We start from the raw sequence: 26,815 nt of genomic DNA, 5'->3' as shown, positions 1-26,815 counted from the left end.
GCAGAGAAGTTACATGAGAGCTGCAAAGGACTTTGGTCGGGCCACTGTTGGAGTCCGATGTGCAGTTCTGGTCATTACACTATAGGAAGAATGTTATTACACTGGAGGGAGTGTAGAGGATATTTACAAGGATGTGCCTAGGATAGAACATATTAGCCAAGAAAACAGACTGGATGAGCTCAGGTTATTTTCTTTAGAACAGAGAAGACTGAGGGGGGAACTTAATTAAGGTGTATAAAATTATGAGGGGCATGTACAGGGTAGATGGAAAGCAGCTGTTCCCTTAGCTAAAGTGCCATCAACAAGGGGGCACACTTCTAAGGTGAAGGACAGAATGTTTAGAGGGGATCTGGATTTTTTTTCCAACAAGAAGAGTGATGGAATCTGAATGCACTGCCTGGGAGTGTAATTGAGGCAGGAAATGTCAACTTTTAAAAACACTTGCAATGTCATAACATTCAAGGTTAGGAGCTGAATGTAGGAAAGAGGGATTAGAGTAGCTTTATGCCAGTGCAGACTGGATGGGCCGAAAATACCATTGAACCATAGCAATTTGGATTCTATGAATTCCACTGAGCACTCACACCCACACACAATGAGACATATAGACACATCCACAGATCTAAAACCCAGATCTAGGCAATGAACCAACACTTTCAGTTGAGAAATAACTGTTTTTTATTCGTAAGTGTCGTGTTTACATTGAGCAGTGTAACACTGTCACTGAGAACACATCCAGAAATCATCAGTGGAAAGTATTACCAATTGTCTGAAGTCACCTCTACAGTCACAAAGCAAAAAAATGCAATGTCCCAACAAAATATATATTCATAATTACTAATATATACAATTTTTTTTCTTGAAATAAATTATTAAAAAAATTGATCTTAAGAAATTCAAAAGTACTTTGTACAAAATTTGGGAATTGAATGTGTAAAGGGCCCGAGCTGCTCTTCCCCGGTTTTGCTGAAAATTCTGACTCATATTGGGTATAGTTGCATTGTTGCTGGCAATATCCACCCAAATAGCCATTCATCAATAACTTGCATTTATACTGCACAACACATTAACATAGGAAAATATCTCAAGAAACTTTACAGGAGTGTTATCAAACAAAAATTGACACCAAACCAAAGATGATATTAGAACAGACAATTACAACCTTGATGAAAGAGGTAGGTTTGCTTGAGGAAATTGGAGGGGGAGAGATGGTAAGAGAGGTGGACAGGTTCTTTGAGGAGATCTGAGAATGTGAGGCCTAGGCGACTGAAGTCACAACCACTGAACTAGGAATGAAGAAAATGGGGTCTGGAGAAGAGATCAGGCATGAAAGAACACAGTTTTTGGAAGGCTGTTAGACCAGAGTTGGTCGAGTGTTTGAAGTAAGAGCTATAATTGGACTGAACTTGTATCATTTCATCTGGTTATTTCTAAAGCATGTCTAATGCATCAAAATCAGAAAACACTGGAAAAACTGCAAAATCCTTTTCAAGTGAAAAGGGTAAAGCTTCAAAATTATGAGAAGCTTGCCAATGCATTGAACTAGAAGAGAATATTCAGCTGGACAATCTGCCAGCAATCAAAATTACACTCAACAACAAAAGATGCTGAGACAACGTTTACACAGAAAGTTTTATGATGTGGAATGTCCAATCAGAAACAGTGCAGAAAGCAGAATGATGAGAACCTTGTTACTTAATATAATGGTATTGGAATTTGTGCAAATTTTAGCAGTGTGTTCACAGCAGACAGTAGGAAACCATCATTAGTGGAAACATTTGGAAATGATAGTTCTAAGACAGCTGTTCCTTTAAAGTATGCTTTAATTTTCAGTGTATGATGTAATTATTTATATAACTGCATGACAATGTTACATTTCTTTTAGAAAATAACTGCCATGTATCTAACTGGATCAATATCAGGTGCTTATCAGGAGATTGATCACTTGTGCACTAAAATTTTGGACACAATTTTTACTGCGCTGATGAGCAGGCAGTTTGAAAGTAGCAGGGAACCCCAGATCAGGGTTTGTCCCTTCCTCCTCCAATTCATACTGCTGGGCAAGAAGCCAGCCAGTGAAGATCACAGTAACAAAGGGAGGTGAATTAATATGATTAGCCACCAGTTCAGTTTTAATTTATGATGAGACTGCCTAGATGGTAGGAAAACAACTTAAGCAGCTCAATTCCAGCCAGGAAAAAGCTTGATTAGCAGGTTGTCTACTACCTTAACGACTGAATCCCTTCACCACAGAAACCCCATGGTGGGAGTGTGTACTATTTGCAGAATACACCACAGCAACTCAGCAAGGCTTTTTTTGAAAACATGTGCCAAACTGAAGCTCACTGTTGCCTCTTTTTTAAAAAAAAATTAAATCGCTGCCTATAACTTTATTCCTGCAGTCCCCTTTGGAGCCAGAATACTGAAAAGGGTGAAAGAACACTGGTTATGTTATTTCTAATATTGAGTTCATGGGCAAGGGTTTTGCTGATCCCTGATAGTTGGGCACCTGTACAATCATGGGGGCCTGATTTGGATCCCCACTGGAGAGTTTTACCCACAGCAGAGCTTGATGGAGACTCCAGAAAGTGGACAGTTATCAGTATAATTAATGACCTTATTAGGAGCATTTTACAGGGTCAACAGCATTTGCCAATGGTGGCATGAGTCCTTTGCCCTGAAGAGGTGAATGGATGTGGCCTCCATAAGATAGCCTGCAGCATTGTCACCATTGGCTTGATGGCCTAAAGAGGAGGCCATGAGCAGGAAAGGAGCTCTCTTGGCTGCAATTAGCTCCTTAAAAGGGTAACTGGGCCGGCAGTGTCAGGTGTCTCCCATTCTCAACAGGACATCAGGCTTTCAGGCATATGTGTGGACTAGGAGATATACCTGTGGTAAAACTGCGAAGGCAATAAGTGCAGACTTGGAGTTCAATGACATCAGGGTTTCAAAGCCTATGGTAAAATTCAGGCCATGGTATCAACGTAGTGAAAAAAATAATAAATTAATGGTACTTGAGTTTTACTTATGTCCACTATTCCTTTTTGATCAATGGTCTAACATACTGACAGTCTGCCCACTTTGTGGAACTCATTATTCTCTAAATAGAGTCAAGCATCTAAAACTCAACTTTGTTTTCCATTTTTGGATAGTTGTTTTATTACAGTAACTTACTTCTGTATCGCAGAAAAAGATACATTTTGTCAAAGCTTTCCATCTTCTACTCATTTGGATAATCCACAAAAATACCATTTTGAAGGAAAACCATTTTGCAAGAGGAGTGTGCACTGAATGGTTGGCAGGTGGTTTCTGATTGGTAGATGTATTACCATGGAGATTGCACTAGTTAATGATGATTGACACTTAGCTGACAGGCTTTAAATTTTAAATCAAGCAGTTTGACTGTGATTGATCAAGGCATTGCCTTGATAACTTGGTAACTTGATGATTTATCAAGACCTGAAAAAAAACGTTGCCATTAAAAAAATGTCTAGTTAGAATATCAAAGATGAGAGAGGCTTGTTTTGTTTGCAAATATAAAATGAAAGCTCTTGTATTACCAGATAGTTAGAAGTCACATCAACTGTAGGATACCTTTCATGGATGTTCTCATTGTAAACTAGTCAGACTTAATAAATGAAAACATTTTATAACCAAGCAACTTATTTGAGTGAATAAATGGTTTAGGTAATGAGCGATTTTAGTAAATCTGTAGACAATTTGCTCTTGAAGATGAGTGAAGTGAATAAACCCATCAGGAAACATGAGTAAATAGACAGTTGTAAAAACTGAATTTCTTAGATAGTTTACTAGGCTAGAATTTATTCAAAAACTTAAATAGGTCCACAATAATCATACTATCATATCTGCCCAATGGGCCTTGTCATTCTGATCTATGTTTTCACTCAGAATGTTCATTAGTAGCCTGTCTCCCACTTCTAGAATTCCCTTTCAGACCTTGAGAAGATAGTTTTACTATTTCTTTGATGTAAATGATAGCAGAGCGTAGGATCCACCCTTGTTCTTTCAGACACAGCTTATTTGTATCAGATGGTCTGAAGGTTTTCCAATGCTATAAAGATTACAACCCCAATTCTGTCATTCTTTGTGATCAGGCTGCAAGGTTTCACTGTTTGAAGATTTGGTCAACACTGGTTTTTTCTATAAGAGTATGTAAAAGGCATTGTTTGCAAAATAACATCAATCCATGGGCACAAAGATGAGCCTTGGCTTAGGATCTTGATCTTCTACATGTAGCAAGATGCTTCAATTCAGGACCATCACCAATTTCCCAGAAAGCCTCTTCCTTCCTCTATTTGCAAGTATGAACATTGTGGATGCGTGTGCATTCTTGGCAGCTCACATGACAACACCAGTGGAAGACACAGTGACACTTCTCCCTACGTTTCTCAGTCCTTGTGTCATGTCCGCGGCCACAGCATAGCAACTCACATCCATCAATTCCATGTGATGTGATGTTGCACTTTCGGTGTCGCGTGCCAAATGAGCCAGTTGAAGGATTTGGGTTGCAGAAATTTGGTGATGTATCATAGTAGACTAAATCTCTCTCTGTTGGAGCTTTGAACAAAGTGTACTTGGGACGAAGGGTCTCCACCCAACCTCTGGACTCTCGATGTTTCTCCACGATCATCTCAGAGGCACTGTCATACTTATCTTTTAAGTAATCTCCAATCACACGGAAGTCAGGCTGTGACCACCAGCATGTCTTCACCTCACAGCTCCCTGATAGTCCATGACACTTGCACTTCAGATGCATGTGGTCCAAAATGGCCTGAGAAGGAAATAGGACAGTTCTTTTCACTATTCGGGCCATCCCTCATAACCAAGCAAAACATTGCAGTCAATTCATATTGACTTAGGAAACAATGACCTGACAGAGCACATGACACATTTCAAATTCTGACACTATCCCTTCTGAATGAAGGAAGGAAAGTAATTCCAAGAGCAATTTCTCTCCCACTTCTGAAAGCACTCACTATGTGATAGAATCCCATAGGTCCCATCAGGCTACCAGTAACAATCTATATTGGTCCGATAGTATTGGTTAGAATTTATTCAAAACCTTTAATAGGTCCACAATAATTACCCTGTCACATCTGCCCAGTGGGCCTTGTTATAACGATCTATGTTTTCACTCAGAATGTTCATTGGTAACCTATCTCCTAACAAACCATGGAAAGTTGGAAAACTGAATTTATTAAATGGGTGTTTGATGGGCAATAACCAGGTAGAATCACCACAGGAACTCAGCTGATTCATTCATGATCTTCAGGGAATGAAACGTACTTGGACCTAGGGCTGCAATTTACACTACATGATCGCAATCCCTTTTGGTCAAGTAAACTTGGGCAATAAACAAAAACAAAAGCTAGTGTACTTTTTTTGTAACAAAGTGTCACAAGAGCTTCACAGGAGCATTACAAAGCAAAGCCTCTGATATGGCCAGAAGGTCGAAGAGGTAGATTTTAAACAATAGACAATAGGTGCAGGAGTAGGCCAATCTGCCCTTTGAGCCTGCACCACCATTCAATATGATCATGGCTGATCATCCTTAATCAGTATCCTGTTCCTGCCTTATCTTCATAACCCTTGATTCCACAATCCTTGAGAGCTCTATCCAATTCTTTCTTAAATGAATCCAGAGACTGGGCCTCCATTGCCCTCTGGGGCAAAGCATTCCACACAGTCACCACTCTCTGGGTGAATAAGTTTCTCCTCATCTCTGTCCTAAATGGTCTACCCAATATTTTTAAGCTGTGTCCTCTGGTTCGGCACTCATCCATCAGTGGAAACATGTTTCCTGTCTCCAGAGTGTCCAATCCTTTAATAATCTTATATGTCTCAATTAGATGCCCTCTTAGTTTTCTAAACTCAAGGGTATACAAGCCCAGTCGCTCCAGTCTTTCAGTATAAGGTAATCCCGCCATTCCAGGAATTGACCTTGTGAACATACGCTGCACTCCCTCAATAGCCAGAATGTCTTTCCTCAAATTTGGAGACCAGAACTGCATACAGTACTCCAGGTGTGGTCTCACCAGGGCCCTGTACAGCTGCAGAAGAACCTCTTTGCTTCTATACTCAATCCCTCTTGTTATGAAGGCCAGCATGCTATTAGCCTTCTTCACTACCTGCTGTACCTGCATGCTTACCTTCATTGACTGGTGTATAAGAACACTCAGATCTCTCTGTACTGCCCCTTTACCTAAATTGATCCCATTTAGGTAGTAATCTGCCTTCCTGTTCTTGCCACTAAAGTGGATAACCATACATTTATCCACATTAAACTGCAGCTAAATCTGAGAAACTATACACAGCTAAAGAAACATCCTCAGGGATGAAGTGTGTGTGTGTGTGCGTGTGTGAGAGAGAGAGAGAGCTGGAGAGAGAGAGAGAGATTGACTGTGGGAAGTCCACAGCTCATGCCCCATACAGCTGACGGAAAAGCCAATACAGGAGAACTGAAAACAGAAATGCTGAAGAAGCCAGAATTAGAAGAGACCAGAAAACTCAGAAGTAGAGCTTGAAGTATTTCCTAACCAGGGATCAACATAAGTCAGAGCATCGGAATAAGAACCACCTATTCTTCAGAGTTTAGGGATACAAGCTCAGATTTAGCTGCTGTGTATAGTTTACTACTGCCTCACAGGATGCATTTGTCACAAAGCAACTATTTCTTTGAAAGAGAGTGATTGTTGGGTGTTCTCAATTGTATGCACCTTTTCAATCATGTCATGGATGGTGCTTGTTCATCCCAAACTTGCTGAGATTTCTCACTCCCAAACTTATTGAATACTAACCATGCGGCCGGCCTCATTGTTGTGCCGGTTCATGGCGGAACGGGCATCTGGCCTGTTCTCTCGGGCATCTGCAAACTCTCGTGACACCATGCTCCCGAACTCCACATCCTCACTGCATCCACCCCATTTCCAGCCTTCGCCCGGCTTGCCCTTGTGCCGGTTATCACAGCCGCAGATGTTTGCAGTGCCCTCAGCGCATGAGCGAGTAATGGCAAAGGCGACACCTGCTGAGGCGATGGCGTGAACAAAAGCAGATTCCCTTGTTGCTGCAACAAGAAATACACAAGTATCATTTATTTATAAGTTCAAAATCCTATAATTCATGGAAACACCAGAATTGGATGGAAATGGCAGAAAAGTGTTCTATATTATATTGAACTTGTGATGCACAGATATCACTGGTAACTCAGTATGGGTACTTGGAGCATTTACAACTCCTGTAGGGAGTTTGCTAGCTGGATGGCTGGTTTATGATGCAGATTGAAGCCAGCGGCATGGGTTCAATTCTCACGTGTGCTGAAGTTACCATGAAGGTCCTTCCTTTTCAACCACTGCCTTAGCTGAGACATTGTGATCTTCAAGTTATCCACCAACAGTCATCTTGCTTTCTCTCTCTCTTTCTCTTTCTCTCTTTCTCTGTCTCTCTTTCTCTGTAACGATGGAGCTTCTACTATATTACACCTTTCGATAGCGTTATGCTGATTGTAGTCAAAATTTAAAATATCACATGTGATATGATCTTTTCTCTTTCTCATTCAAACCAAGTACAATAAGGAACCTGAAAAGAAGGTGAAGTAAGTAACTGTGAAGCTGCCGGATTAGCAACCTGGCAATTATGACAATATTTATTAATTCATTGTCAGTATCCAGTTTAGCCTATATTGAATGCCAGTCCCACTTCAATGTGGTTGACTCTTAACTGCCCTCTGAAGATTCCAGTGTGGCACAATTCCCAACTGATCAAGAGAACCTACCATGACTTTCTCAATCCTCATATCATGACGATAAGAATCATAGAGTCATAGAGATGTACAGCATGGAAACAAACCCTTCGGTCCAACTTGCCCATGCCGACCAGATATCCCAACCCAATCTAGTCCCACCTGCCAGCACCCAGCCCATATCTCTCCAAAACTTTCCTATTCATATATCATCCAAATGCCTCTTAAATGTTGCAATTGCACTAGCCTCCACCACTTCCTCTGGCAGCTCATTCCATACACGTACCACCCTGTGCGTGAAAACATTGCCCCTTAGGTCTCTTTTATATCTTTCCCCTCTCACCCTAAACATATACCTTTTAGTTCTGGACTCCTCCACCCCAGGGAAAAGACTTTGTCAATTTATCCTATCCATGCCCCTCATGATTTTATAAACCTCTATAAGGTCACCCCTCAGCCTCCGATGCTCCAGAGAAAACAGCCCCAGTCTATTCAACCTCTCCCAATAGGTGAAATCCTCCAACCCTGGCAACATCCTTGTAAGTCTTTTCTGAACCCTTTCAAGTTTCACAACATCTTTCCGATAGGAAGGAGACCAGAATTGCACACAACATTCCAAAAGTGGCCAACCAATGTTCTGTACTCAATACTCTAACCAATCAAGGAAAGCACACCAAACGCCTTCTTCACTGTTACTTTAACAATTACTTTAAATTCTTCCAATCCATTCTAACAATTGATTGCACTGTGTAAAAAAAAATACTTGCTAATGCCTGTTTTAAAAATTGCCTTTCCCAATGTTGACTGCTTCCTGATTCTATCTAAAAACCTGTGCACCTTTATTTCTTATTGTTTCTCCTTGGGTAATCTGTAAATTTGGATATATAATTCTCCATATCTTCATACAAGTATTTGATAAATATGGTGAATGTTGAGGCTGAAGACCAGATCCTCAATGAAAACCGCGCGTGGTCCCTAATCAAAGTAACTGCAAACCCAAAATGCAGATGTGTTGTGTAGTGTGAGAAACAACAGTCAAAATACAGTTTGGCAATACAGACAAGATTTCAATTCGTGCTCATTCAAGGAAGCCTCATTTTTGAGGACCATATTTTGGAAAATCATTTGCAGGGTGCCCTTAAATTTCTGATCTGGGCTCCCAGTAGATGAGGCTCCCAGCAAGCACAGTCAGAGAGTGACCTCTTATTACTTTCAACAATAAGATAGTGGATACCAATTTGACCAATCTGTCTCTTTGTCACAGAGGAGGTATTCTTTCCTGGAATGATGACATAACTTCATTACCTTTATCCAAAACAGGTCCAAAAATTGCCAAATTATCCTCAACTGTTGTGCAATTCCATCTCCTCCCTCGAAACTGATGCTGGCATTCCTGAATCCCAATTTTCACTCCTTCTGCCACACTTGGCATAATCTCCATGTAATTCCGGCAAAACCGCAACTGCTTTGGGACAAGCCCAGGAATACTTCCGCACAGGATTGGCTGAGTTGCCAACGTTGAGTACTGATGACCAACTGCCAATGACCTGCAATAAAAGAGAAGACACTTTTAATCAGAAGTCAGAGGTCAGAGGAAGTAACTATCATTTATTTCCATGGATTCTTTTGAGGTTTAATGTAATGGTGAGAATAGGTGAGCACAGGTTGACATCTTAAGGGGGAATATCAGCAGCGTTAATTTTGGCACCGATAAACTAAATCAAAGAACATGCATTTGTAGAGTATCTTTCATGACTTTTGGGATATCCTGAAGTAATTTATGGTCAAAGAAATTTTAATGTTAAGTCATTATTATAATACAGAACTCATAGCACCCAAACTGTACACAGCAAGCTTCCACAAGCAGCAACATGATAACTGATAATTTTCTTTTAAGGAAGTGACCATAGTTGTGAATCAGTGTTGGCCAGGATAGTATGTATAATGCCTCATCTGTTAAACAATGTAGTACCAAGATTATGGTGGCATTGGTCCAATAAAGGTTACTTTTGCCCCAGCTCTGAATCCACTCCCCATACAGAATGAGCAGGGAAAAGGTCACATGAGCTTGTGCATACTCTCCTGAATATGAACTTATACTCTCTATTGCCAACCTTTTCACTTATACATATCTTTCTGATCAGTTTCCAATGGCAAAAGGTTAACACTAACCATTTGACCGTTTGCTATGCTAATTGTCACAAAATAGGTATGGAATCTAACCACTAGGTCACAGTGTGAAGTTAAGTTTCTTTCAATCTCATATTCCATTAGTCACCTTGTACACACAACAAAACAAAATAGCATGGAAAATTTACTCAGTCTGCCATTTTTAAGTCACATTAAAAATCCAGTCTCCCTTTGGTCCGTAAATTGTCCATAATGTTCTGCTGCCTGAACATTTACACCCAGGTGCTGACAGGTGTATAAAACAGAATCAGCATCATTCTGTACTTCCCCCATCAACACTTTACTCTGGGTCTCCAAATTACACTGCACTTGACATCTTGCCTTACACACCCATGCTCTTTGATGCTTAAGTAGGATTCTTTAGCATTGCTTTACATACCTCTATTCTTTACCTGTGACACTGACAGTTGTATCATCTTTGCCTAGTCACCTGAACTGAATACTGCCCATTGTTACCATGCAAGTATCTCATTCTCTGCTCCAATCCTTTGTTCGCGTTTAATTCAATGTATTTGGGACTGATTCCAAGAACTTAAAAATGTAACAAAAATGAATGACAATGAATAATCATTTAACTCTTTTTCCACCTTCCTTCGATTTTTGCCACTTAATTCCTCATCTTGTAAAGCTGATCTAAGGTCAGTTCAAAATCTAGTCTCAGAACCTGTTGCTCTAGCTGGTGTAAGAAAAAAAGAGACAAACTTCAGTCACTTTCTACTGCTCCTATGCCATAAAATATGAATGCACCAGTACGTTGAGGGCTATAGAATTAGGCTTGCTGTGGTAACTTTATTTAATTGAGCAGCTTGCAATCATTCAAGGCTGGGCTTCTGCGATGTGGGCTACACAAACAAGGCAACATTCATTGCCCTTCACTAGATGCCCTAAGGATATCAAAAATCCATCATATATTGTGGAATGCAGTAGACTTATTGTTGATGGATTTTGTCCCACTCTCCTCTGAGTCATCGATACACAGTTCAGACCCCGCTGTAGGATAGGTGTGCAGTCATGTCAACTGTATACTGGAACTTTGTTGGCTTAAGGAAGTTTTTTTTGTTAAGTATGTACTGCTGTAGTTTGTCAAAGGCTAAGCTGGATCAGCTGGTCTGGTGTTGAAGCTATATATCAATAGTAGCCTTTCTTGAGAGAGGTGGCTGCAAATTGCAAATTGCAATATATTCTGAAATCTCTCCTTCAACATATATGGGAGGTGGAACACTTAGACAACATAGTGTCAGGGCTGCAGAGGACTTTGCATTGGGAGAGGGGAGGATCCAAACATCATGATCAATGTAGGTGCAAAAACAGAGGCAGGACAAGGAAAGACATTCTGCATAGATAGTATGAGGAGCAAAGTAAAAATTAAAAGGTTATAACCTCTGGAGTAATAAATCAGCATGGAGCAAACTGGAATTGGACAAATAGAATTCAAGAAAGCAATGAATGGCTGAAATATTGGTACAACAGAAATGGGTTCTAGCGCATGGGACACTGGCAGCAGCCCTGGGGAAAATGGAATCTGTGCCATTGGGGAAATCTACATGTGACTGTGCTAGAGCTGATGTTCTCATGAGCCACATAACTAGGGAGATAGAAAGGGCTTGAAACTAAATTATGGGGGCATTGGATCAAATTTGGGAAGATGTGGTAAATCAAAGAGTGAACAGAAGGCAAGAGAGATAGGTCTTATTATAGGAAATAGTAAACAGGCCCGGGCAGTAAGGATAGAAGAGTACATACCTAACAGTAAATCACAGATAAGGATAGCAGTTACAAAAATAATAAAAGTACAAAACTAAACATTCTGTGACTGAATCTATGTAATATTCAGAACAAAACAAACAGATTGATAGCACCACTAGAAATGAATAAATATGATCTAATAGTTATCGCAGAAGTAAGACTACAGGATGATATAGATTGGGACCCAAATATTGAGGAGTACAAGGCAGCTAGGAAAAAATAGAAGAGTAGCTCCATTAATCAATTTTTAGCAGGATAGGGAGGAAACATCCACGTTTAGAAAACCAGGAAACAGAAACAGTTTGAGTTTGGATGAGAAATAATGAAGGCAAAAAGTCACAGTGGGAGCAGTGTACAGGCCCCCTAACAGTAACTATGCAGTAGGTGGGTATTAGAGGAAGAAATAATGGGAGCTTGTCAGAAACATATGGCAATAGTCATGAGGACTTTTAATTTATGTATTGACTGAAAAATCTGATAAGCAAAAGTAGCCTTTAAGAGGAATTCATTGAATGTTTTCAGGCTAGCTTCTGAGAATGGTTTGGAGATGCCGGTGTTGGACTGGGGTATACAAAGTTAAAAATCACACAACACCAGGTTATAGTCCAACAGGTTTAATTGGAAGTACACTAGCTTTCGGAGCGCTGCTCCTTCATCAGGTGGTTTCGGAGCAGCGCTCCGAAAGCTAGTGTGCTTCCAATTAAACCTGTTGGGCTATTACCTGGTGTTGTGTGATTTTGAACCATCTAGTACTGAACAATAAGAGAGCTAATTATTGGTCACTTTGTGAAGGTGTCCCTAGATAGCTCCATTCATAATATGATTGAATGTTATATTCAGTTTGAGGGAGAGAGAAATGAATCCAAACTAGCATTTTGAACTTAAATAAGGGAAATTATGAGTGCATGAAAGCAGGAAGTGAACTGACAAGTTAGGTTAAGGCACAGATGGATGTGGGTAATGGGTATAATCTTACAGCCATTATGGAGACATGCCTACAAAGAAATCAAAGCAATCAGGGAACTATATATTCAAGGGGATGTGACTTTTAAAAGGACAGGCAAGAAGTAAATGATAGTGGCTACTACAAGATGGGATAAGTAAGATAGCAAGAAATGATCTTAGATTGGAGGATGTAGAATCTATATGGGCAGAGGTAAGAAATAACAAGGTGAAAACTATACTGTGGGAGTAGTCAAAAAAACTCTAACAGTAGCTGTACCGTAGAACAGAGAATAACCAGGGCATATAAAAAGGCAATACATTAATAATGGCTGACTTAATGAATTCTGTCCTTGTTGTACCTACCAAATTGATTTTCCCAATCTACAATGAAGATTAGAGCATATTGTGGACAGTTTCCTAGAGCAATGTGTTGTGGGTCCAAGCAAAGATCAAGTTATTTTGATCTAGTAATGTGTGAGGTGCGTTTAATAGATGGTCTTAGAGTAAAAAGGCTCCCAAGAAATACTGACTATAACATGGTAGAACTAAACATCGAGAGTGAGAGTAAGAAGCTTGGGTCAGAACTGTGCTAAATGCAAATAAGGGCAATTAAAAAGGAGTGAGGAAGGAGTTGGGTGGAGTGGACTAGGAAATGGGTTTAGCAGAAAAGAAAGTCGATGAACAAAGCAGAGGTTTAAGAAATAGTTTACGACGCACAACAAAAATGTTTTCCATTGAAGAAGAAGGATTGTAGGTAGGGAATAAACCAACTATGGTTAACCAAGAAAGTTGAGGATAGCATGAAATTAAAATTAAAAACAAACAATGAAGCAAATATTAGAGGTAAGCCAGAGAAATGGGAATTTTGTGAAAGCCAACAAAAGATGAGCCAAACATAATTATGAGAGAGAAAATAAACTAGCAAGAAATATAAAAAATGGACAGTGAGGGCTTCTTAAAACAAATACTTGACAAAGGAGCAGGACTCCAACCTGGACTATAACCTGGTGTTGTATGACTTCTGACTTTGAGGTAATATGCACCTGGCAAGTCTGGCTGAGAGGGCAAAGCACAAAATGGCAAGACAGACAACACAAGATAGGGATGCTGTCGGCATTTATGAACTGGTCCAATGTCCCCAGGGCATATTCTGTACCACTCTGAACAACAATGGCAATTTGGGTTCCAATTTTTTAACTAAAAAATAGTGGCCTACTGTCTGAGATAGGTGGAGCTTCATATAACAATAGCACTTTTTCAAAATGTCAGCAACCTTTTGGTCTGTGTTACTGAGGCTGTAAAGGTACATTTAATCGTAAGTGATGAGGCAAAAGCATCTGTCATTATTGGTAGGTAACATAAGTAACCTATTGATATTTATTCTCTTCTGTCTTTCCTATTCTCATCTGTTCTCCCTTCCTAATTCCTGTTTTCCTGCACTGTTTCTCCAACAATAGCATTAGTTGTAGGGCCTATGTTCTGACCAATGCTCGATCGTCAATCATCACCACCAAAAACAAACCACGTTCTTTGAAAATTCATCAGTGTTGTTTCTTTGTAATCATATTCCGTAAAACTGAAGGCTGCCACATTGCCTAAAACACTGTAAATACACTTTGACTAAGTCATTGTAAATAGGCTTTTTGGATGTTTCGGAGATCTAAGGGTAGTACTAAATGTAGCTTCCTAAAATTTCTAAACTTTTGTACATTTTGTACAAGAAGTTAATATTTATGTACATGTTTGCAAAAGCAAATGGATTGACTAGGCTGCTGGCTGACTAGCGCTGTAATACATACCGGCATCTGCGATAAATAATGCACAGGAAGGTCTCTGCCATCCTCAATTTAACATTACTGTAGCCTGTTATTCAACACCTTTACATATCAACCGAGAAAACTATCACAAACTAACAGTGCTTTTAACAAATTGGAAGCTGAAGAACGACCAAGACAAATGCGCATGACATTCATGCATTTGAATTAGAGGAAAACACAAAAACTAAGGGGATTAAAATGGAAATCGAAAAATCAAAGGGATAAACTTGGTAATACATTTTAGGGGTATGTTACCCTGGACAATTTTCAAAGACAAGGAAGGGAAAGAACTTAGATACTGGATTAGTGGCGCTGGAAGAGCACAGCAGTTCAGGCAGCATCCAAGGAGCTTCGAAATCGACGTTTCGGGCAAAAGCCCTTCATCAGGAATAAAGGCAGTGAGCCTGAAGCGTGGAGAGATAAGCTAGAGGAGGGTGGGGGTGGAGAGAAAGTAGCATATAGTACAATGGGCGAATGGGGGAGGGGATGAAGGTGATAGGTCAGGGAGGAGAGGGTGGAGTGGATAGGTGGAAAAGGAGATAGGCAGGTAGGACAAGTCCGGACAAGTCATGGGGACAGTGCTGAGCTGGAAGTTTAGAACTAGGATGAGGTGGGGGAAGGATTTCCTAAAGTGCTTACAGCCAGAAAAGTTGACTTGACATGCACAGTCATACTTCTGAAAACATGAAAGCTAATTTGCACTGCAAGAATTCTGTCGAGAATCCTTGCTGAGAGCAGGATGTGACAATGTGAAGGTGGTCCTGGATGGCCAGGGTGAGGTTATAACCTAAACATATAATCCAATTGAAGATATTGCCTTATATGCTAAGAGCCAGAGTCAGGAGGCAAAATAAAGAAAGACGTCAAACAGATCAGTTTTGCTAGTCAGGTTTCCTCTACAGAGGGGACATGGTGTGAATAGTAGTTGACCAAACTATCTGACACTTCTGATCACCTGCAGAAACTTATTATTCAGCTTGTAAACACTTTACTCACACCATTTGTATGATCTTTTGATCTCTCTGCCTATAAATTCTGTGCCTGTGTGCTTCTCTTCACTTCATCTGATGAAGGAGCAGTGCTCTGAAAGCTTGTGATTTCAAATAAACCTGCTGGACAAGAATCTGGTGTTGTGTGATTTCTGACCTTGTCCGTCCCAGTCCAACACCAGCACCTCTACATCATGACTACAAAGACACAATAGGAGTGTTGTCAAAGGCTGACTAACTGAGTCTGACCCTCGCCCATAGGAATCCCAAGCAACCTGGGACATTGTAAGCATATATTAAAAATCACCAAGTTATAGTATAAAGAGAGTATTTATCGGTTGTGCCATTTCAATATCCAGAGGAAAATCCTTAAACAAGTAGTATAGGAATAGGTCCTTTCTATAGAGTTCAAATCTAACAACAGGGCTTGATAGTCAAGGAAGTCGTGATAAAATGTGGAAAATTTTTATTTTGTTTATTCATAGGATGTGGGTGCGGCTGGCTGGCCCAGAATTTATTACTCATCCCTAATTACCCTCCTGAACTGCTATAGTCCATTTGATGCAGGTAGATTCACAATGCCACAATTTAAATATATTAAAATCACTTTCAGCATCTGGTTTCCAAACAGTGACAAATGGACATGAATTTTTTTTTATTTCAAATAAAACTAAAGATCAGAAAGTCCTTCCAGAACAGCGTCCTAAGCATTGCTTAGAAAGGAAGTGACTGTAGACGATTTTGTGTGTTAATGGAAAATTAACTAACTTGTGAAGGTTTATGACAGGGTGGCTAAACAGTGAAAGCCATTAGCTTGTCTTCACTTATAATAATCAAAGACTGATTTTAGTTCAGAAAACCCAGAGACTGAAAGCTTTTATGTCATTTCAGAGGAGACCTGACTAGGATCAGAAACAATTTTAGTTCTCTCTAAAAGAGATCAGGAGAAGCAGTTACCTCAGTAGAAAAGTTAATGTTTGTATGACATCTAAACCAGGATTGAATGGTTAAAAGCTCTCAGTTTTGACAGTATTTATGTAAGTTGATTCGACAGGACAGCAACTGGGGAAAATCAGTTAAGGTGCATTTAAACACTTTATATCGGGGGTTGGGGGGGGGGGGAGTACTTTCTAAGGCATTGATGGCATTGAAAAATAGGTTGAAAACTTTGTTTTGCAACATTGTTTGAGATTTTTCTAAACTGTCTTCTAACCCTTTATGCATTATGTACCTTTGCAACTGAAGGACAGGCAACCCACACAGATTTGCCATATGCTAAGTATCCTGGCAGATCTTTTTCATTAACTCAGCCAGGAAAGGATCTTGTCCCTATCCTTTCCTTCTTTGATCCTCCTGTTAAAAGGTTGTTTCTGTCCCTACTCTTCTAGCATGATTCATACTATGAGGCTTAAGAGGCAAGATATCCTGTACTTCACACATTTTCACCGAGTATGTTTGGCATTCTCGACAGTCTCTGCTATGAGTTAAAGTCAATTCAAGGTAGACAGATCATTGTATTTAATTTGTGCTGTATCTGTTAGTAAGTTTTATAGAACAACCTAAAGTGAGGTTTACTCTGGATTTAAACTGCGCTGTATTTGAATTGTTGGTATTTGAAAGGCAATTTCTCTTCTGACCTGTAACTGATTTGCCTGTCTTCAGTGTCTGTGCCTTCCGTTTCACTCCATTGTTTATATAAAAATACAGAAATCAGAAATCTTTCAGACATCACACAACCAGACAGCTTCACTTGTTTCTTTCTGCTGCATATTATTTTTTCTGATTTCTTTGATCCAGGTTCCTGTGAAGGTGACGGATTCCACAAAGGGTCAGGTTACACACATCCAACCCACATTACACACAGACACCTGCTACATCAGATTCTTAGTACTCATTTGTGGTTAGGATAATGGCACACCATCATTTAATGATCTGTGGATTGGCTGATAGGTGGATAAAAATGTTACTAGTGGTTTCAGACTTAGAGGAGAAGAATAAGTCATGAAGGAATATCTGTTCTTTTTCTATTTAGGAGTTACTCAGTTTCTAAGTCTCTGTCTTCACTCTCAATCTCTCTGCAATTCTCATGTACAATTATTGGCACTGTATTCACACATTACCTTCATTTTTAATGACTTATAGAGTCATAGAGATGTACAGCATGGAAACAGACCCTTCAGTCCAAACCGTCCATGCCGACCAGATATCCCAACCCAATCTAGTCCCACCTGCCAACACCCGGCCCATATCCCCTTCCTATTCATACACCCATCCAAATGCCTCTTAAATGTTGCAATTGTACCAGCCTCCACCACTTCCTCTGGCAGCTCATTCCATACATGTACCACCCTCTGCGTGAAAAAGTTGCCCCTTAGGTCTCTTTTATATCTTTCCCCTCTCACCCTAAACCTATGCCCTCTAGTCCTGGACTCCCCGACCCCAGGGAAAAGACTTTGCCTATTTACCCTATCCAGATTAACTCTTCTATTCATTACCTATCCCTCCTTGTTCGTTTGAAAACGCTTACACATACATACACACACCAACAGTACTAACATGCCCTAAACTCACCCTCATCATCCCCTCCATCTTAGGACAGCATAAAAAGTTTGACCAAACTGTGATAACAGCACATATTGTTCACTATGTACAGTTTAATCAGTGGTGAATTAAATGAGTTAGCACCTTATTAATTGTCATTTATATAAATGATTTGTATGAGAATTTAGGAGACATGGTGAGTAAGTTTGCAGATGACACCAAAGTTGATAGTATAGTAGTCAATAAAAAAAATTATCTAAGATTACACAGAGATCTTCACCAATTGGGTCAATGCACTGAGGAGTTGCAAAATAGAGTTTAATTTTGATATGAGAGGTATTGCATTTTGGTAAAACTCACAAGGACAGGATGTACAAAGTTAATGTTAGGGACCTGTGTAGTGTTGTCGAACAGAGAGACCTAGGGGTTCAGCTGCATAATTCATTGAAATTTGTGTCACATGTAGACAAGGTGGTTGAGAAGACATTTAACATGCTTGCCTTTATTACTTAGACCTTTAAGTATTGAAGTTGGGACATCATGTTGAGGTTGTACAGGATGTTGGTGAGACCTGTTCTGGGCAGTTCTGCTCACCCTGTTATAGGAAGATATTATTAAATTGGAAAGAGTTCAGAAAACGTTTACCAGGATATTGCCAGCAATGGAAGGCTTGAGTTATAAAGATAAGCTGGATAAGCTGAGACTTTTTTTCCACTGGACCATAGCCCTTCAGTCCTTGTAAATCTTTTCTGAACCTTCTCCAATTTAATAATATCCTTCCTATAGCAGGACCACCAGAATTGTACACAGTAGTCCAAAAGTGGCCTCACCAACGTCCCGTACAACCTCATCATGATGTCTCAACTCCTATACTAAGCAATAAAGGCAAGCATGTTAAAGACCTTCTTAACCACCCTTTCTACCTGTGATGCAACTTTTAAAGAACTATGTACCTGAACCCCTAGGTTTCTCTGATCTACAACATTACTCAGGGCACTACCATTAATTGTATAAGTCCTGCTGTCTCTCCATGGACGTTACCTGACCCGCTGTGATCTCTAGCATTTGTTGTTTTAAGTCCTGCCCTTGTTCACTTTATCAAAATGTAATACCTCACATTTATCCAAATTAAACTCCATCTGCCATTAATAAAATCATTGCTCATTCTTCTAAACACCAATGTATATAGATACAACCTAAACATTTTCTTATAGGATAATACCTTCATCCCAGGAATGAATCAAGTGATTGTTCTCTGAATTGCTTCTAACAAGGTTGCATTGCAATCCAATTTACTTGAAACAAGGGTTAATATTCTATCAACAATTTTTATTAATGAATTTTCCTGCACAACACCACCAATGAAATAACTATGGTTCAAGGTGAAGATCTTGAGGCAGATAGATATCACCTTTTTTTGTTTTGCCCATATTCTGAAAGTAAACAAGAGTAGTCAAATCTTGTTCAACATTCAACAAAAGACTAGCATACCTGGCACAGCAATATTATACCAGTACCATAATGTTAGTTTATATGCTAATCTGAACCATAATCTTTACTTCAAACATGAGTCTACAAAACTACTTAACCAACCTCTCAATAATTTACACTATATGCATAAGCAAAATAAATACTAAAATGTACCAGTGACAAATCAATTTTAAACTCTCCCGTCAGTGTAGTAATGTGCCATCTGTTGACCTTTTGCCATTCTTTCTAAATGGTGTCTGAAATCTGAATAATACTAACTACAGTCTGATGTATGATCACTATAAATTTAGCATATTTTCTCTTATACTCAGTACACCAAATGTAAAGTGTATAACTCATAAAACTTTATTACTTGCTTGTATCGATGTATCTGAACACCTAAGCCTTCTGACTTTTTTCTCAATAGCTTTACTCCCTTGTATTTTCCTGCAATAAATTTCACAATTTACCTTATCTTCCTCATCTGTGTTATACTGAAACTGTTTCCTGAACTCTTCATGGTTTTCATTGTTCATAATTTTTATGCCATTTACAAATATTGATATCATAAATAATCTACTGTCGAATGATATATTTGAAGGAGAATAACAATACAAACAATTGCCTCTGGGGTTTAAATTTTCTTGTTCACGGATTCATAGGACAATATATCCCATAAAGAAACCATTTGCCCCATTATGCCTTTGTTGGTTCTGTATGTCATCCAATTTGTACCATTTCCTGGCCTTTTCTCTTTGCTCTGCAATTTTGTTATTTTTAAGTAATTATCTAATTCCCTTTGCAAGTTATTGAATTGGCTTCCATTACCCTTTTAGGCAGTGTATTCATAATAATTCAATGGGTGGAATTTCATACCCTCCCACATGGCAAGTTTGGTGGTGTTAGGACATTTAATTGGGTGGGAGAGTGACAGATGGGGAGGAGGGTAGATTAGATTCTGATTAGATTCATGGTGCCAAGGTTAATGGGTGGCCTTCCCACCGAACAATTACAATCAAGTTGGCAATTTCAATCCCACTTGAGGCCTAATTGTACTAGTGTTGGTATTCACGCAGCATCAGGGAATGAATGTGCTATGATGGGAGCTCATGAAGCAAACCTTCTTGTGGTTCCTTGTGAACTCCAGGATGTGAACAATATGTGGAGTCCTTCACTCAAAGACAGTCAGTGCCTAGTCAAATGACCCTGCAGTGGGAAGGTATGGTGTGCTGACAACCCCACCAATAATCCCACTCCCATCCTAACCCAAGGCCACATCATGCCATCACACACCTGTGCCCTGAGTCCATGGTGACCCAAAGGGTGGCTGGGTATAGTACTGGCAGCAAACATCAACCCAGCAGTGGCACTGCCAAACAGTGAAGAACTGTTTGATTTGCCTGGAGTTCTTAGGGGTGGAATCTTTGCCTCAGGTCCTTGATCTTGAGGAATGCACACCACTGCCCAGTCAAGTGCTGCCTGGTATTTGATTTGACAGACCATCTGAAAAGGGGTAATGTGCGGTTACTTGCTAGCTGCAGGGTAAGACTCCTATCAGCTCTTTTAAATACTACTCACTGCGTCAATGGTCCCTTTTTAAGTATTAGATGATTACATGATTAAGCCTCCCAAATGGCATCCAAGGACCTTAAAAAATATAAACAGACATCTACTGAATTCCTTTTATTCATACAGGTATTATTTCAAAGAACTCTGTTAATATGCCAGGCATAATTTGCCTTTTAATTGTTTATGTTCGCTGTCCTAATAGGTTCATACCTTTACAGTGAAAATTAATTTCATTCTGTAATATGGATGTTAAACATTGAGCCACAATTTGTGTTCTGTTTATTGGTCTACAGCATTTATCATTGTAGATTATTCAAAGGTGGTAATTGTTATACAAGTACCTTAAAGCACTTGACATTATGTGATAATCATATGTATTAGGACTGTTTCTGAGAGGAGCCAACAGGTGTGTAGTGCTTCTTTCATTGAAGTGTTGTCAATACCAAATGTTTCATTAGCAGTAATGTGTGCTTACTTTTAACTTAAGCCTGATATCTCAGAAGAGAAATCATATATCACGGGGTGTCACACAGCGAAGCATTAAGTAATAATGTAATACCTCTACACTTTTCATCATGATTGCACCTAGCTTCTGCAAAAGGTTTGGTGTGAGCATCATTCCCCATTTGCTATCAACTAATACCAAGAAAAAGAATTGGTGGCAGTGAATTTATACAAGGCTAAGAAACATCTTAAATGATTCCAGAGAATAAGACTACACAGCATTACACTCTACATGCAGTGTAGGCATCTGAAATTATACCACAGGAGCACAGGTGACCATTACAGTCTCATGTAATATGTTAACACTGCTCATCTTCTGAAGAAATATTCAGATCTACAAAAAAGTTCCAGCTGTCTAAGAATAAGAAAGAGGAAAAAAAATCCATTCAGAAAGCTGCATGTTTTTAAATATTCAGCAGTTGAAAGAACACAATCTCTGATTGCAACAGGTCGCAGTTAAAAAAGAACAGCAACACTAAGACATTTCTGGACACATAAACAACTAGAAACAGTGAAATATATTGAAAAGTCTGTGTAGACAGACACTTCTAAGCAAATATAAAATCACAAGTCCTTTGGACAGAATTAAACTGAACTGTATGCAGAGACCATTCATGCAATATAGAATTGCTTCAGGATTGAAGCAGCCCAGATAGAGCAAGTGAACTTTTAAAAAAATTCTTTATCCTTTAGCAGATCATGTGTTAAAATTTCAGAATACAAAAGGAGAGACCTTTGTTAATGTTAGAGTCAGAGTCATAGAGTTGTACAGCACGGAAACAGACCCTTCTGTCTAACTCATCCATGCAACCAGATATCCTAAATTAACCTAGTCCCATTTGCCAGCATTTGGCCCATATCCCTCTAAGTCCTTCCTATTCATGTATCCATCCAGATTCCTTTTAATGTATTTTATGATAAGAGCTTTTGACAATTACTCTTCATCAGTACCAATGTTATAAATCAGAAGAGCAAGATTTAATAGAAGAATATGGTTTCCTGGAGAACCTGTTGAAAACTTTATTAATTACCTTTATGCATTATTAGAATTTTGTGACTTTGGTGATTCACAAGCCAAACTAATTCGAGTCAGAATTACTGTCGGAATGTCTGTCCATTTCTTTTAGATATATGACCATCACAGATTATCTCATATTGGAACGATCTGGATAGTGGAAGAAGCTGAAATTCAAAACTAGCATAGAAGAATGATGGAAACTGAAAGCCATCTTTCCTTTAGAAGCTCATCAAATACCGTCAACTCTCTAAGGCACAAATACATCAAAACACTGTAGGTTAGTCTCTTTAAAGCCTTTTAATGTTAGAAGTTACTGTTCTAGGTTTGGAATTAAAATAAACTCATAAACAGAAACAAAGTCCAGCTTTATCTCAATTAAAAAAGAGAATAAAACATCAAAAATCAAAAACAATCATAGCACCTCTGAATTTATAGTGATTACTTACACAGAGAGGTTAACACCTTACAGCAAGTGTCTTTGGAAGAAAACCCAGACTACCAAAACACAGCTTCATCGGAACATATGATGAAATGCCACCTTTGGAAGATGTGAATCAACTACTGCTTTGGGTAACAGGTGACTCATGCGAACTAGATATGTCAAAAGATTGTACAGGTTAACAGTCATCCAAATAAATGTAAACTTTGTGTGGCAAGTGTTCCTATTTTAACTGAACAAATCACTTGGTTAAAGAGAGAGAGGCTATAGCAACCCTGACAGAGAATACCATGGCACTAGTAGGACAGGGCTCAAAATCAAAAGAAAACATTCTTAAAATACAGAAATCAATATAATTTAGAATAAGTGCATGTCATCAGAAACTAGCACTTCTCACTTCTCAGCAGAAAAGTATGCTTTGCTTTTAAAATTCTACAGTATTTGGAAGTACCTCAACCACCTTAGAAGCCAAATGATCAATATAACTTCACTTAACAGGATGAAGACTTCATAGGTTTCAAAAGAATGTTTACTGGTCATAAGAGAAAAACATACACCACTGAAGATTAATTATATTGGTATCCAACAATTATTCATCTGAAGATAAGAAGATACTACTAAATTCACAGGTTTGGAGGAATTATCCAAATATCTTCCTATCGAAGGTAAATTTTGGAATCTGATCATCAGACTTTCTTGACACCACAACCATCAAGAGTTAATACTAGTAGCTTGATACAGCCAATTCAGATGTTCAAGGCAGTACCAAAACAGCTCAGTCAGCTTGTCTATTTATGACAGTGTAGAATAAGGGGAACACTCATTTAAAACTGAAATGTGAAGAAATGAAGATGTGGAATTTTCCAACTGAGAGAGTTGCAGAAGCTAAATAATAAAGTATTCAAAAAGAAGGAAGACAGATTCTTGAAATATCTGGGAATTGAAGACTCGCCATGAACTAGTACAAAACAAGCGCTGAGGCCTGGACTAGATCAATCATAATGGCAGAGCAGAATTGAATGGCCTACTTCTGCTCTTAATTCTGATGTACTAATGATTGAACATGAACAATGGCACTATTGTCCAATTGCACATGTACGGAAGTCTACCTGAGTAAAAAAACCAAAAGAGAAGATTGCTTCTCTCTGAAACATAACTATGTTCTCTGACATGATTTGAGAAAACTAAGGATCCTCCAAGCGAAGCAAATGTTCACCAGTGTCATGGATGCTCACAAACATCTTCTGCAAAATGGAAATCAAATCTCCACCACCTTTCCAGGATAGCAATAAACTGCCCTGATTGTCTTGTCTTTGAGCAGTTGACTTTCAACCTGATCCACTTGTCAGCCATTTGTCTTGTCAAAATCTTAGAGGGAGATGGAATAGCAATAAACCTCCTTTACTTATTTGAAATAATTGAGTCCAGCATTTAATATACAGAAAAAGGCAATGGGCAGGCAATGGCAAAGGGTGGGAAAGAGCTGGCTGGGGTTATAAAAGGCAGTCAGGACTAAAACTGACATTATGTCATTAGCTCTGTCCATCAGGATATAAAGGGCTAGTTCTGCGAAGAGTTGACCATTGTGCTGTACCAGTGCCCAGAATAGCCTTGCTGTGAACACCACAATGTTTCAGCACAAGTAATGTGTACTTACTTTTAAGTTGACCCTGATGAACAAAACGTATTGCAGACATAATTTAACTAGCTGTTAATGTATGTGTAAACTAGACAGATATTACGAAGAACGAATGGTGTCAGTGAGTGTACACAAAGCATCTCTGGTGGTTCCATAGAATGTGGCACATTCCATTATGCCATGGTGAAAATACTGGGATCAAAATTATATAAATAATTGCCCAAGTTGTTTAATTCTGTGAATAGCTGGTGATTTAGTGGCAATGCCACTGGGTTTAGAACCTCAAGCCAAAGCTCACAGAACATAAATACATAGAATATAAGAGCAAGCCTTTAAGCCTGTTCTGCTATGGCTGATCATCTAACTCAATATCATGTTCCCGTTTCCTTCCCATATCTTTTGATCCCTTTAGTCCTAAGAACTATATGTACATCTTTCTTGAAAGTCTTCAATGTTTTGGCCTTAATTTCGTGTGGCAGAGAATTCCACTGGCTCATTACTGTCTATGTGAAGAGAAGTCCAGTCATCCCTGTCCTTATCCTGAGACTGTGATCCCTAGTTCTGGACTGTCTGGACACTGAGAACATCTTTCCTATATCTACCTTGTTAATCCTGTTAGAATTTTATTAGTTTATATGAGAATGCCTCTCATTCCTCTAAACTCTAATGAATTTTGATCCAGTGTCTTCACCCTACATCAGTCCTGCCACCCCAGTAATCAGTCTGGTAAACCTTCTTAATACTCCCTTAATAACAAGAATAGGAGAAAGTGAGGACTGCAGATGCTGGAGATCAGAGCTGAAACTGTGTTGCTGGAAAAGCGCAGCAGGTCAGGCAGCATCCAAGGAGCAGGAGAATCGATGTTTCGGGCTGCGATTTTCCAGCAACATATTTTCAGCTCTAATAACAAGCATATCCTTCTTCAGATAAGGAGACCAAAACTTCACGCAGTACTCCAGGCGTGGTCTCACTGAGAACCTGCACAATTTCAGCAAGACATCCCTGCTTCTGTACTCAAATCTTCTCACTATGATGGCCAAAATGCCATTTGCCTTCTTCTGCTGCACCTGCTTACATTCAGTGACAACCAGATCTCACTGCGCCACCTCCTTCTCCAATTTATCACCATTCAGTATTAACTTGTCCAAATCACATTGAAGCATCTCTACATTCTCCTCACAATTCACCATCTCACCCAACTTTATGTCATCTGCAAACTGTGAGATGTGACACGTGTTTTCCTCATCTAAATAATTAATATATATTGTGAAGAGTTGAGGTCCAAACACGGATTCCTGGGCTGCCCCAATAGTCATTGCCTGCCACTTGGAGAATGTCCCATTTTTTCCTACTCTTTGTCTCCTATCTGCCCACCAGTTCTAAATTCTTTCCAATGCACTCCACTCCCATGTGCTTTAGTTTTGCATGCTAATCTCTTATGTGGAACCTTATTGACAGCTTTCTGAAAATCCAAGTAATGCACATCTACTAGCTTCCTCGTAACCATGTAACTAGTTATATTCTCAGAAAATTCCAACAGGTTTATAAAGAATGACTTCCCCTTTGTAAATCCATGCTGACTCTGTTCGATCCTACCACTATGTTCCAAATACTCTACTATTACATCTTTTACAAGGAACTTTAGCATTTTTCCACCACTGATGTCAAGTTAACCATACTTTGTGGCTTTCTTTCTGCTTCTCTTCTTAAATAGTGGGGTTACATTACCTACCCTCTAATCCATAGGAACTAGACCAGGATATAGAATTTTGGAAGATGACCATTAGCATATTTGCTGTTTCTGCCATCCTCACATTGTCTGGCCTACATTTGACTCCAGACTCAAACCAATGTGTTTGATTCATAGCTGGCCTGAATATTTAGAGACAGGCAATACATCATCATCATCATCGGCAGCACCTTGCAGATAAGAATGACTCTCTTCCACCTTCAGGGTGAGTCCAGATGGCTATACAGACAGATGCAGATATCGCAGGCGTTGTTACATTTGGGGCAGAAGGTAGTTACAGGAGGGGGTGGGTGGGGTATTGTTGTAGCAGCGCGGTCCTTTCACTGTTTTTGCCTGGCTTCTAGCTAACAACATCCCAAGAACAAATTAGGAGATGCACATCCTTGTGTGACAGTTGCATTAGAAGAGTTTGACTAAATTAATGATTAGCTTTGACATG

At 39.3% G+C, this 26,815-nt stretch overlaps 1 protein-coding gene across 2 annotated transcripts in view; it reads right to left on the bottom strand.

Annotated features, from left to right (window-relative positions):
- Positions 1–696: 696 nt before the first annotated feature.
- The window catches only part of wnt3a (wingless-type MMTV integration site family, member 3A), a 74,744-nt gene continuing 48,625 nt past the window's right edge, over positions 697–26,815 (bottom strand). For both annotated transcript variants that reach the window (XM_072570052.1, XM_072570050.1), the window contains 3 exons: positions 9,065–9,306; positions 6,819–7,084; positions 697–4,792 (listed from right to left, as the gene is read on the bottom strand). In XM_072570052.1, coding sequence (XP_072426153.1) covers positions 4,313–4,792; positions 6,819–7,084; positions 9,065–9,200 — 882 coding nt within the window. In that variant the 5' untranslated portion in view covers positions 9,201–9,306 and the 3' untranslated portion in view covers positions 697–4,312. The remainder of the gene's footprint in view (positions 4,793–6,818; positions 7,085–9,064; positions 9,307–26,815) is intronic.

This window comes from Chiloscyllium punctatum, chromosome 5 (genome assembly GCF_047496795.1).
Source record: "Chiloscyllium punctatum isolate Juve2018m chromosome 5, sChiPun1.3, whole genome shotgun sequence".
NCBI lineage: Eukaryota > Metazoa > Chordata > Chondrichthyes > Orectolobiformes > Hemiscylliidae > Chiloscyllium > Chiloscyllium punctatum.
Note: the sequence above shows the minus strand (reverse complement) of the source record. Positions and strands in the feature narration are given on the sequence as shown.